The sequence below is a fragment of the Spermophilus citellus genome (assembly GCF_964194105.1).
Source record: "Spermophilus citellus genome assembly, chromosome: 7".
Taxonomy (NCBI): Eukaryota; Metazoa; Chordata; class Mammalia; order Rodentia; family Sciuridae; genus Spermophilus; species Spermophilus citellus.
This window is the reverse complement of record NC_138188.1, coordinates 110,001,502-110,015,095: the sequence shown is the minus strand read 5'-3', so window position 1 is coordinate 110,015,095 and position 13,594 is coordinate 110,001,502. Positions and strand designations below refer to the sequence as shown.

Genomic DNA, 13,594 nt, shown 5'->3' with positions numbered 1-13,594 from the left:
AATAGCTCACAACTCTTTTGTTAAACTTTCTTTGTTCAAATTATTGGTATGGTTTCTGTCATCTGAATGGATCATTAATGATGCAGAATTGGTACCAGAAATGGAGTTTATCTCCCACCTTCTAGTTCATGTCTTACTAAAAGTCATCTAAACTCTTGCTACTCCTTGTTCATCAGATACAATCAGCATAATGTCATTAATGCAGTGGGCTACTGCCATGTTTTGTGGAAAGTCAAAGTAAACAATATCTATGTAGGCCATTACAGAAGAGAACAGAATAATTGACATAATCCTGAAGACAGACTATAAAGGTGTACCATTAGCCCTGCCAAGTGAAAGCAAACTGCTCCTGGTGGTGTCTTTGTTGTTGTTGTTGTTGTTGTTGCTATTTGTATGTGTGTGCATTTTGTTGTTATGGTTGATTTCAAACTGGTTTGGAGACAGGGGCCTTAATCAGGTTAATAACTTTCATACCAAGTACCAGGAGCCATTGAAGATTTGTCCCAGTAAAGATACTACGTGTGAATAGTAGTTACAAGCAACATCACTACTTGATTACTTGTCATTTTCCAAGATCCATTCAACATCTACCCAAGCCAAACAGATGAGTCAAATGGGGGTGTGTTAAGCATCATCACTCCTGCTTCTTTCAAGTTTTTTGTATTTTTTTTCCTTGTAGCAGGGATTGAACTCAGGGACACTTGACATTGAGCCACATCCCCAGCCCTATTTGGTATTTTATTTAGAGACAGGGTCTCACTGAGTTGCTTAGCGCCTTGCTTTTGCTGAGGCTGGGTTTGAACTTGCAATCCTCCTGTCTCAGCCTCCCAAGCCACTGGGATTGTAGGCATGCAACACCACGCCCAGCTTCAAGTTCTTGATGTTATCACTAATCTACGGTTCCATCAGGGTTGCAGCAATGCCTTTAATATACTGGTAAGAAAAGGAAGTCCCAGGACTCCCACTTTGCCCTTACTATCATAATGGCCTGAAAGTACGTTTACTCCAATTATACATCTATAAAACAATTATATACAATTATAAAGTTATACAATTATATATACAATTATAAAACTAGGAATGGAACCCCCATTTGACCCAACTATCCCACTCCTTGATTTATACCCAAATGACTTAAAATCAGCATACTATAGTGATGCAGCCACATCAGTGTTTTTAGCAGCTCAATTTGAAATAGCTAAGCCACGAAACCAACCTGCTCTTCAACAGATGAATGGATAAAGAAAATGTGGTACATATACACAATGGAATATTACTCAGCCTTAAAGAAGAATGAGATTATGGCATTTACAGATATATGGATGGAGCTGGAGAATATCATGCTAAACGTAATAAACCAATACCAAAAAAAACAAAGGCCTAATGTTTTCTCAGATAAGCAGATACTGATCCATAATGGGGGTGGGGGGAGAATGAAAGAACTTTGGATTGTGCAGAAGGGAGTGAGATGAGGGCAGAGGGAATGGGGATGGGAAGGACAGTGGAATGAGACAGACATTATCATCCTGTGTATACATACATGTATGATTACAACACTGGTGTGACTCTACAACATGTGCAGCCAGAGGAAGGAGAAGTTGTGCTCCATTTGTGTACAATGTGTCAAAATGCATTCTTCTGTTATATATAACTAATTAGAACAAATTTTAAAAATTTAAAAAAGAGAGACTGTAATAACATAAACAAAATGAATGAAAAAACAATTGGTAACTTAAAAAAAGAAAACTTCCCTCAATTGAGAATGTTGTTTTTATAATTTAAAAAATTAAAAAACATTATTTTAAAATTATGGCTACAAAGCATTATAGAAACAAGAAACAGAGTTTCTTATATAAGTTAAATTATAAAGGCAAGAGACAAAATTTTACCTGTCCTCAAATTAGAGGTATATAAAATAACTATTCAACAGTGGAATGAATCTGAGATAATTTTTTCATATACATATATGAAAACCATAGAGTGAAGCCCACATCGTGTACATCCACAAGAATGCGACCCAAATTAGAATATTCTATGCTTGTATAATTATTATCAAAAAGGATTCTACTGTCATGAATAACTAAAAAAGAACCAATAAATTTTAAAAAAGAAGAACAAAAAATGACTATTCTGGTGGGTAACTCTGTAAGGATATATAAGCTATAGTTCATTCATTAGACTGCTAAGATTATGGTTAATTTTTCTTCCCTTACTACAAGTTTTTTGCTCTTTTAAAGTGAAAAAAATTTTTAATCAGGGGATAAAAACATTTTGGTGACTTACCTGTTGCTCTTTTCTAAGGAACATTTCAATCTCCATATGAATTCGGTTCTCTTCTTCAGTTTTCATTCTTAATTTCTAGAAAAACAAGAATCATATATCAGGAATTCTGTCTGGCAAGGTTGGAAATCAGAAGTTTTCAGGTGACTGTGGCTCCAGAGTAGCAGTTCAGGATTCTTTTTCCAGCAGGGATCCCAGAAATGCTAATGCATTGCTCCAGAGCTGCAATTTGGTTCCACTCAACTCCATTCGAGTTCACAAACAACGCAGAGCCATGTCCTAGCATTGTGCCAGGTACATACAAGGGCCCCAGAATAAAATGGAAAAGAGATGTCAATTTAAAGAACAATGCTTCAAGGACACAAGTTTCTTAGGCCCAGAAAAGTGTGTTGACAGGGTTGGAAACACCACATGGGAAGGACCTCTCCCCATTAGTAGAGGTCTCAGAAAAAGGAATCCTTGTACCTGCTAGTAATGGCTATTCCTCCTTCTGGCCTGCTGGCTATTCCTTTAACTACCCAGCCTTTCCTCTCAAATAAAGGTCTACCCATCAGAATCTCTGCTTGCAAATATTCAAAACCTTGTTTAGTCTTTAATTTCAACCCTAAGGGTTGAGGAGATGGAAGAAAATTACCTCTGCCCCTTCCTTTCTTGGGTGAGACTATACCAGGAATGACAATTCAAATGGTTGTCTATGAGTAGGGGATTGAACCCAGGTCCTGGTGCATGCCAGGCAAGTGCTCTACCATTTTGCTACAACCCCAACCAATCTGTTTTTCCTAATGTAGCAGTAATTACCTCAATCTCTTCCAACAAGAGTTCCTCTGTTTTGTTACATTTTTTCTGGGTCTGGGAAATCTGAAGCTCAGTGTTTTTTTTCATGTAGAGATTCTCCAAGTTGGTTTTTGCCTTCATCTCTTGCAGTTGGTCTTTGAGGTGAGCAATATATTCATTTCGTCTCTTAAGAGAAAAGACCAGGTTTCTAAATTAAAAATCTATACTATCAAAAGTGTTATACAGATTTAATGCAATTCCTATTAAAATCCAAATGTCATTCTTCATAGAACTAGAAAAAGCAATCATGAAATTCATTTGGAAAAATAAGAGACCCAGAATAGCTAAAGCAATCCTTGGCAAGAAGAGTGAAGCAGCAGGGCTGGGGTTGTGGCTTAGTGGTAGAGTGCTGGACTGGCACACGTGAGGCACTGGGTTCATCCACATAAAAATAGATAAAGTAAATGTACTGTGTCCATTAACAACTAAAATATATATATATATATATATATATATATATATATATATATATATATATTTTTTTTTTTTTTTAAGTCAAGCAGCAGGCAACACAATACCAGAAATTAAATTATATTACAGGACTATAGTAACAAAAATGGCATGGTATTGGCACCAAAATACACACGTAGACCTGTTGTACAGAACAGAAGGCACAGAGACAAACCCACATAAATGCAGTCATCTCATTTTAGACAAAGCTGCCAAAAACATACATTTGAGAAAAGATAGCCTGTTCAACAAATGGTGCTGGGAAAACTGGAAATTCATGTGTAGCAAATGAAATTAAACCCCTCTCACCATGTACGAAACTCAACTCAAAGTGGATAAAAGACTTAGACACTAGAACAGAGGCCCTGTACCTAATAGAAGAAAAAGTAGGCCCAAATATTCATCATGTTGGCTTAGGACTTGACTTCATTAACAAGACTCCAAAAGCATAAGAAGTAAAATCAAGAATCAATAAATGGGATGAATTCAAACTAAAAAGTTTCTTCTCAGCAGTGAAGTGAAGAGAGAACCACATTTTGGGAGCAAATTTTTGCCACACGCACGTCAGATAGGGCAATAATCTCCAGGATATATAAAGAACTCAAAAAACTTAACACCAAAAAAAAAAAAACAATCAATAAATGGGCGAAGGAACTGAACAGACACTTCTCAGAAGAAGATATACAATCAATCAACAAATATATGAAAAAAATGTTCAACATCTCTAGTAATTAGAGAAATGCAAATCAATAAGATTTCATCTCATCCCATGTCAGAATGGCAGTTATCAAGAAGACAAACAACAATAAGTGTTGGTGTGGATGTGGAAAAACAGGCACATTCATACATTGCTAGTGGAACTGCAAATTGGTGCAACCACTCTGGAAAGCAGTATGGAGATCTCTCAGAAAACTTTGAATGGAACCAACATATGATCCAGCTATCGCACTTCTCGGTTTATACCCAAAGGACTTAAAATCAGCATACTACAGTGACGCAGTCACATCAATGTTTATAAAAGCTCAATTCACAAGAGCTTACCTAGGTACCCTTCAACAGATAAATGGATTAAAAAAATGTGATACACACACACACACAATAGAATATTATTCAACCTTAAAGAATGAAATTATAGCATTCACAGGTAGATGGACAGAACTGGAGAATATTATGCTAAGCAAAATAAGCCAATCCCAAAGAAACAAAAAACCAAATGTTTTCTCAGATAAGCAGATGTTGATCCATAATGGGAGGAAGGTAGGGAAGAATGGATGAACTTTAGATTGGGCCAAGGGGAATGAGGGGAAAGGGGAAAGGGTTAGGAAGGATAGAGAAATGAGACAGACATTATTACCCTATATACATGTATGATTACACCACCAGTGTGACTATGCACCATGTACAGCCAGAGGAATGAGAGGTTGTGCTCCATTTGTGTACAATGTGTCAAAATGCATCCTACTGTCATGTATAACTAATTAAAACAATTTTTTTAAAAATTATATATATTCTGTCTCCAGTTTGGTCAGTGGTTTAAGGTTATTTTAAATTTTATAAATCACCATTTTTTTCTGACATCACATGAAGGTAAAATAAGTCAATAATTGTTGAGAGCCACAGCCGAAGGGGCCCCAGCAAACTTCCAGCTGCCAGCAAACTTCCAGCTGCCAGCTGATGATTGGCTCATAGCAGCCCCAGCAACTTCTAGCTGCCAACTGATTGGCTTCTCTGCAGTGATGCTCATTGGGCTGTTTCCCTGCCCTTTCAGACCACGGAGCTGCTCATTGAGGGACTTTTTTGGCTCCACCCACACGACCCAGCCAATTGGCCTCAAGAGCAGGAGGATTGTGGGAGGTGGAGAGGCTTGTGGGAAGCTGGTGGTGGCAGTTGGGCTCTGAAGGTTTTTCCTGAGGAGCTGTTTTGTTTGGCATGTGTGGTTCTAAAAATAAAGTTCGTTTCTTTTGACAAGTGGCTCCTGAATTGTGCCCAGCCAGACTGCGACAAATAATTGTGAATGTTATACCATCCACATGAAAATGAAAGATAACAAAGTAGTTCTACATGTCAAGACAATGAGATTATTTCATAGGTATGCAATCTGGGTACTCTCTTTTTCCCACACAGATTTCCCATTATAATTTCATTTTGGTAGAAACAGCAATGATCAAAATGATCAAAAGTGCTGACTTCTCACCCAAGCCCCATCACTTGTGTGACCTTAGCCAAGACAGTTAAACTCTCTAGGTTTTACCTTCTGTAAAACAGAAACATTAATATTTATGTTGCCTGAAACATCTCAGAGAATAAATCCAGTCAAGCCTCAGTATGCACTGGGGATTGTTGCCAGGACATCTCATGGATAATAAAATCTCCAGATGGTCAAGTCCTTTTTACAGTATGTGTACAGTACATATGCAATTATTTTTCAAATATTTTTTATACATGATTGGTTGAGTCCATGGATACAGAACCTGCAGACATAATGGGATGACTATATAAGGAGTCATTGAGCATATGTGTGAAAACTGCAGGTTATGAAATACTTAGTAATTTTAAGGTCTCAGTATTCATAAAGGGAAATATTTATTCAGAGTCAGGCCCTAGGCTAGGAGACAAACAGTAGACATCTAAATATAGCCATATCCCCTGCCCTCCTAGAGCTTAAGAGTTTTTTTTTTTGTTGTTGTTGTTGTTGCTGTTGTTTTTCCTGAGGATTTAACCCAGGGGTGATTTAGCACTGAGCCACAAACTCGGCCCTTTTTATTTTTTATTTGAGACAGGGTCTCACTAAGTTGCTTAGGGCCTCAATAAATTGCTGTGGCTGACCTTGATCTTCAGGCTTCCTAAATAATTGGGATTACAAGTATGTGCCACCATGCTCAGCTATGAAGTTTAGAGTCTAATAGAGAATATACGGTTAAAAGGAAATAAAATGTGTAAACTTATTTAAATGAGTGCAAAGTAGTATGAAAAAAGGGGCAAAGGCTATGGGAGAAAAATAATAGATATCTATGTTAGACTAGGTAGCTTGAGAAGGATCTTTGAGAAGCAATATTTGTTCTAATATTTGAAGGATAAATAAGTTCATCACATGAAAAATGTTGCCAAGAGGAATTACAAAAACAAAGAAAAGTATATTCCAAAGTCCTGAGGCAGCCAAGACCTGGACACATTCAAAACCCTTCAGTAAGGATTTAGAGTGGGACAAGATGAAATTGGAGAAGTAGGCAAGACTAAACCAAGCAGGCTTTTATTAAGAAATTTTGGTTTTATTCCAAGTGCATGGGAATCCTTGGAAAAGTTCTAGTCAGAGATGTAACATCTGTTTGAAAAGAAAGTGTGAGTTAATTTCACAGAGAGGTAATCAGATTTAGCTGATAGCACAAGCAAATATACAACTAATTACAAAAACACATGACTAAGCCAGGCTTGTTGGTGCACACCTGTATCCCAGTTTTTCAGAAGGCTGAGGCAGGAAAAATCGCTTGAGATTAGGAGTTTGAGGCCAGCCTGAGCAACATAGCAAGACCCTGTCTTTGGATGTGGGTTATGGATCCATGAATTCATCAAAGATCTGTTTCTCTAGACAGCGACCACCTTACCATGCAAGCTGGATAGAATTAGTTGTAAGTAACTACTTGAAAAAGAAACAAAACAAAAATTGATCAAAATCATCCATAATGAAAAGCAAACAGCTAAAAGGATCATAGGTCCCTAGGATTAATCAGAAAGCAATCTTTCACATTATTTTGTCTGGCTTCTTGATGTTACTGTATAGAATCGTTCAACTATAACAAGAACCATCCCCAGGACACAAGTGTCTATGGCAGAGAAGCCCAGTGGATAATATGTCTCAGTATTTTATATTGTTTTATAAAGTGTAGGATTATAATAAATTATTTGACCTCTCTAAGCCTATTTTCTCATCTTTAAAATCCTGCTTAGGGCCTGGCATAATTTAGATGTTCTGTAAATGTATATTAAATGAATTTTAAGAGCTCTCCCTTCAGGCTCTTATTCTTCTCTTTTCTCCCTTTCCCTCCCTTCTATTTCCAAATTGTATGGCAGTCAATAATGAGGTTTGAATCTCTAGGAAGATTCATGTTAAAGTGAAAATAAGGTGATTTCATTTCTTCATCAACAGGAGTCTTTTTACCTATTTAATCCCTTGGCTTTTTTCCAGGTCTAGCTTACACATCACTTAAAGACATAAATCCTCTTCCAGAAAAGCTAAGCCCACATAACTAACTATAGTTTTGTTTTTCACAGAACCTAATAATGTTGGACAGTTAGGTGTTCATTAAATAATGTCCCTATAAAAACTATACTTTCAAAACTCAAAAGCAGGGCTGGGGATGTGGCTCAAGCGGTAGCGCGCTCGCCTGGCATGCGTGCGGCCCGGGTTCGATCCTCAGCACCACATACCAACAAAGATGTTGTGTCCGCCGAGAACTAAAAAATAAATATTAAAAACTCTCTCTCTCTCTCTCTCTCTCTCTCCTCTCTCACTCTCTCTAAAAAAATAAAAAACTCAAAAGCATGTTTGGATCAGTTTTGTTTTGTTGTTGTTGTCTTTTTTTTTTTTTTTTTTTGGTGCTGGGGATCGAACCCAGGGCCTTGTGCGTGCAAGGCAAGCACTGTACCAACTGAGCTATATCCCCAGCCCCTGGTCAGTTTTTTAATCAAATTAAATATTAATCTTTCAAAGTAACAATAGGAAAATTAGAAAAGCAGAGTTAAAACTCTAGGAGCTTCTGCCTATGACAAACAGAAGATATTACATTATGTAACTTTTAAGTTCATACAACATTGGCTATGCCAAACCAAAGGCATCTGGTTTTAATGCTGTTGCCTTGGACCTCTGTTTACTGATTTCCTTTCTATATTGCTGGTTTGCACAAATATTTTTATGGCCCTCCATGGTGATAATGTGGAAACACCCAGTAAGATATAAAATACTACCCAGCTAGTGAGTATGACTTGATCATGATTTTATACTAATGGCACTTAAGTGCCATTCCATTTCTCATTTTTCCCACTATGCAAGAAGAGCCAGCCAAGAAGCAATGGGTTACAGCTGAGTTTTGAGTTGTATAAATTCTTTTAAGGGCTAGGGACGTAGTTTAGTGGTAGAGTGCTTGTCTAGCATGCAGGAGGCCCTGGGTTTGATCCTTAGTACCACCTAAATAAATAAATTCCTTTTAAGATTTTCACTAAGAAAAGATTTGCCTTCATTACAACTTGTAGCTCTGACTGTCCATGGAGTCTGGAGCTTTCCCCATGATCAAGGTCCATGGACTGATGCAGCATATTTGCGGGTTTTCATGGCAGACCAAACTTTAATTACAAATCCAAATTCCAAATTCCAAAATTCCTTCAGACCTGGTCTTCTGGACTTGTTATTTGAATTCAGAGAAACATGACTTAGTAATGGAAAGAAGTAGTCAACCAATTAGAGTTCATAAGGCTCTGATGGTTGCCATAATAATGTGAGCCAAAGGCTTTTAATAGTCTGTTTTCATAATTGAACATAAAGTAGAAAAGAGAGCACTGATTCCTGGAATTTGGGACTCTATTATCTGAAGAAGTTGGAATCCGATTTTCTCTTGTGTTGGATAGCAAAAGGGAAATGGGGAAAAGGCCTATTAAAGTGATAAAAGCTATACAAAAATACAATTCTATATTAAAATCTATTAACTGAGCTAAAATAGTCTCTCATTCTGAGATGCGAAGGAAACAATCAAATCCAAGCTTCTAAAGTTTCAGGCTCCAGTTCTACCGACTATTTTCATTTCCATTTCATCTAGTCCCTTTCCCAAGGGAATACCAATACCAATGTCCTTTTACCTTGCTATTATGGTTTGGATGTGAGGTGTCCCCCAAAAGCTCCATGTGTGAGACAATGCAAAAAGGTTCAGAGGAGAAATGGTTGGGTTATGAGAGCCTCAACCCAATCAGTGAATTAATCCTTGATAGGGATTAACTGTTTAGTAACTGAAGGTAGTAGAGTGTGGCTGGAAGAGGTGGGAATTGGGGTGTGGCATTGAGGTATATATTTGTATCTGATGAGTGTCTCTCTCTCAATCTCTCTCTCTCTCTCTCTCTCTCTCTCTTTCTCTCTCCTTTCTGATCATCATGTGAGCTGCTTCCCTCTGCCACACTCTTCTGCCATGATGTTCAGCCTCACCTTGAGCCCCAAGGAATGGAGCCTGCTGTCTGTGGATTGAGACCTCTGAAACTATGAGCCCCCAAATAAACTGTTCCTCCTCTTCAATTGTTCTGGTTGGGTCTTATAGTTACTGCAGTGAAACAGCTGACTAAAACACTTGCTTTCTGTAATAAAACCTCTATACACCTTATTGCCTTGACTAATCTCCTCTGAGTAAACTCCTTAAATGGGATGCCTAAAACTGTGCACAATGTTGTAGATGTCTAATCACAACAGAGGGTAAGGGAACATTCAGTGCCACTAACTGCAGTAATTAAAAAGAGAAAGCATTCCAAGTACTTTTCACAATATTTGTGGTAATATACTGTCATATTTGTTAAGACTGATGACAAGCCATTAAAAGCACCACTGTGAAAGAAGACTCTAAAACGTCTAGAAAAAACAGAGGAAGCATGCACTTTTTAAAATTGCTGTTACCATAACAGTAGGTAGTGGGTCCTAACCTCAAGTCACTGTTTTGTTTTGGGTTTTTTTTTTGTTTGTTTGTTTTTGTACCAGAGACTGAATCCAGGGCTGTTTAACCACTGAGCCACATTCCCTGCTCTTTTTATTTAGAGACAAGGTCTCACGAAGTTTTTAGGAGCTCACTAAGTTACTGAGGCTGGCTTTGAACTTGTGAACCTCCTGCCTCAGCCTCCGGAGCCACGGGGATTATAGGAAGGCACCACCACCCTTGGCTAATTCAGTGCTCTAATAATCAACAGGGTTTTGAATTCTGATGTCCATTGCTTATCATTTTTCAGTTTGAAGCTACAAATTTAGTTATATGTTTCTTTAATTTCTTTAATCCATTTTAAAGCCTAGAGATCATCACAATTATCTCAATCTACTCTCTCTGGTATTCATTCTATATCTGGCCAAAAGAAAAGAGGAAAAGGAGGTAAGTCAACAAAGAGTAAGTATTTGCAATGTATAGTAAATTAAAATATATATATATATATATATATATATATATATATATATATGTATGTATATAACATTCATAGATTAAGGGAGTGTGGTAAAGGGAGAGTAAGAAATGAAACTATATGGGTAAAAGTTTTTATACTTTATGTGAAGGGATACTAATAATAATAATAATACAAAATGTATAGGTAAAAATCCAATAAATAAATTAAAATAGAGCTGAGTGTGGTGATGCACACCTATAACCACAGAAGGCTGAGGCAGGAGACTCACAAGTTCTAGGACAGCATAGACAACATAGTGAGACCCCATTGCAAAATAAAATTTCAAAAAGGGCTAAAGCTGTAGCTCACTGGTTGAATGCTTGCCTAGCAGGCCTAAGCCCCTGAGTTCAACATCTGGGACTACAAAAAATAATAACTAAAATAAATATCTAAAAAAATCCAATAAACCAAAATAAGTCAGGAAAAGAAGAACAGCAGAGGGGACAACAGATAAAAGACATATATCTGGGCTGAGGGTGTAGCTGAGTGGTAGTGTACTTGCTTAGCATGCAAGAGACCCTAGGATCAGGTCCCCAGCATCACACACACACACACACACACACACACACACACACACACACACCATATATCCAACAACTATATCAATAATTCCACTAATGGACCAAAACACTTGACAGGCAGAAGTTGTTAGAATAAAAGCAAGATCCAGTGTGGAGAGCAGCGATCTAAATCATGGCCTATGTGACTCTTGTGGCTATGTTTGTGCTGGGAGCTGCCTGTGTGAAGGTACAGGTCAAGATGCCCCAGTTGCTATGGTAACACCAGCAACGGGTAGCTACATGCAAGGCCAGGCCTTAAATTCAGCACCTTCTCCCATGGATAGAGGATGCTGAGTAAAACAAGATGACCCTAATGTCTTGCCAGTCCTGTGTCCTTCAGACTGCTTGCTTTGCTGAAACTTTCCCACAAATAACCTTTTAATAATGAAACATATAAAACAAACTTGCTGAGCTAGCTCTGGAGTCAGTCAAGCCTCACCAGGACTTGGCTACCTACCTGGCCCCAGCTTTTTCTTCCTATGTGTGTCTGTCTATCTTTTTTTTTCATCCCTTCATCACCCCTCTGGTTACTGAATGAACCACCTAGGCATAAGGCCTCAGCAACCAGTTATATGCTCTCTATAAAAGATGTACTTTGAATATAAAGACAGTTTAAAAGTTAATGAATGAGAGCCAAGTGGTGGCTGTAATCCCAGCTACTCACAAGGATGAGACAGTTCTAGACCAAAAAGACAAAGTTCTAGGCCAGCCAGAACAAATTAGGGTGACCCTGTCTCAAAATAAAGAAAGGTGATAGCATGCTTGCCTAGCATGCACAAGGCTCTAGGTTCAATCCCTTGTACTGTAAACAACAACAACAAAAAGTTAATGAGTTGAAAAAAATATACTATAAAAACAGTAAGAGCCGAATGCAGTGGCATATGCCTATAATCCCAGCAACTCAAGAGGCTGAAGCAGGAGGATCACAAGTTCAAAGCAGCCTCAGCAACTTAGCAAGGACCTAAACAACTTAGTAAGATGTGGGAAGCCATTCTAACACGTGATTGGGTGACTCCCGTTAAGGGCCTGAGGCGCTTTGGCTCTGTCAAGCTTTCCCGACCCTTTCCTGATGAGAGAGCCCATCTGTGTGGGGGTGTGCCTGACCACTGACCCCGGGGACCCAATCACTGACCCTGACCTTGGAGTGCAGCCCCCCCTCAACCTTCATTGGATGGAATTCTCCCCTGAATCTCTTGTTCCCCAATAAAGGGCTACTCCCAGGCGTGTTCGCTCTCTCTCTCTCCTGCTAGCCCTGAGTAATCCTCGCTGCCCTGCTGGGCAACTAGAGGTGGGAACCAGAGAGGTGAGCCGTCTCAGACCTAGCAATAGAAATGAGGTAACTGAGTCTGTGTGTTTATTTCGATCTCTTCTAACTAACTTTATGCCTAGAACCTCATTAATGAAACCACTGCGCAGGCCGCGTGGTAGAGTAAGACCCTGTTTCAAAATAAAAAATAAAAAGGGTTAAGGATGTAGTCCATTGGTTAAGCACCCTGGGCTCAATCCCTGGTATCAAAAAAACAAAACAAAAAAAAGAAAAAGAAAAACTAGTAAGTTTAGAAGAAAAGAGTGTCATATTTGATTATAAAATAGACTTTAAGACAAAAAGTATTACCATACATAAAGAGGAATGTTTTATTATGAGAGCCAATTCACCAAGAAGACACAACAATAAATCCTTCAAACATGTCTTTCTGTTCCTTCAGTCCTAAAACATTCTTCTTCTCTTCACCTGTATAACTTATTAATAATTTAATAATTTATAATTTCTATAGTGTGACCTTCCCCTGCTTACTGTCCTTAGTTAAAGCTCCTTCCTCTATGCATCCATAATATTTTGTACTTGATTCTAACACAGTGTACATGTAATTACTTTTTTCTAAGTCACTTTATGAATACAGAATATATGTTTAAAAAGTGTACAAAATAAGTGTACATCTCAATTATCATAAGGTTAAACTCCACAAAACAACTTCCCAGAATAAGAAACAGGATTGACATGAGCCCTCACCCCTGCCCTTTCTCAATCACTACCTTCTCCTTCTTCCCCCAAAGTACCAAATATCTTTAATTTTATGATTTTTTTAATAATTTAAAATCTAACCATTTACCCCTAAAAGTTTTTTTTCGCACTTTTTAAAAATGAAATAGACTATATGTCTTTTTCAGACCTGGACTAATTTGTTTCATATAAGGTTTATAATGTGGTAACTATAGATCACTTATTTTAACTTAAGTCTCGTATTCCATTGTATGAATATGCCATAATGTACAATAACCATTTGGTTGTT

The 13,594-nt window shown here is 37.9% G+C and overlaps 1 protein-coding gene across 1 annotated transcript in view; it reads right to left on the bottom strand.

Moving 5' to 3' along the window:
• DRC9 (dynein regulatory complex subunit 9) overlaps positions 1 to 13,594 on the bottom strand; it is a 45,639-nt gene that overhangs the window by 11,510 nt on the left and 20,535 nt on the right. The window contains exons 7-8 of the mRNA XM_081302456.1: positions 3,079 to 3,240; positions 2,284 to 2,358 (exon numbers count right to left, since the gene is read on the bottom strand). Of these exons, the coding sequence (XP_081158582.1) occupies positions 2,284 to 2,358; positions 3,079 to 3,240 (237 nt within the window). The remainder of the gene's footprint in view (positions 1 to 2,283; positions 2,359 to 3,078; positions 3,241 to 13,594) is intronic.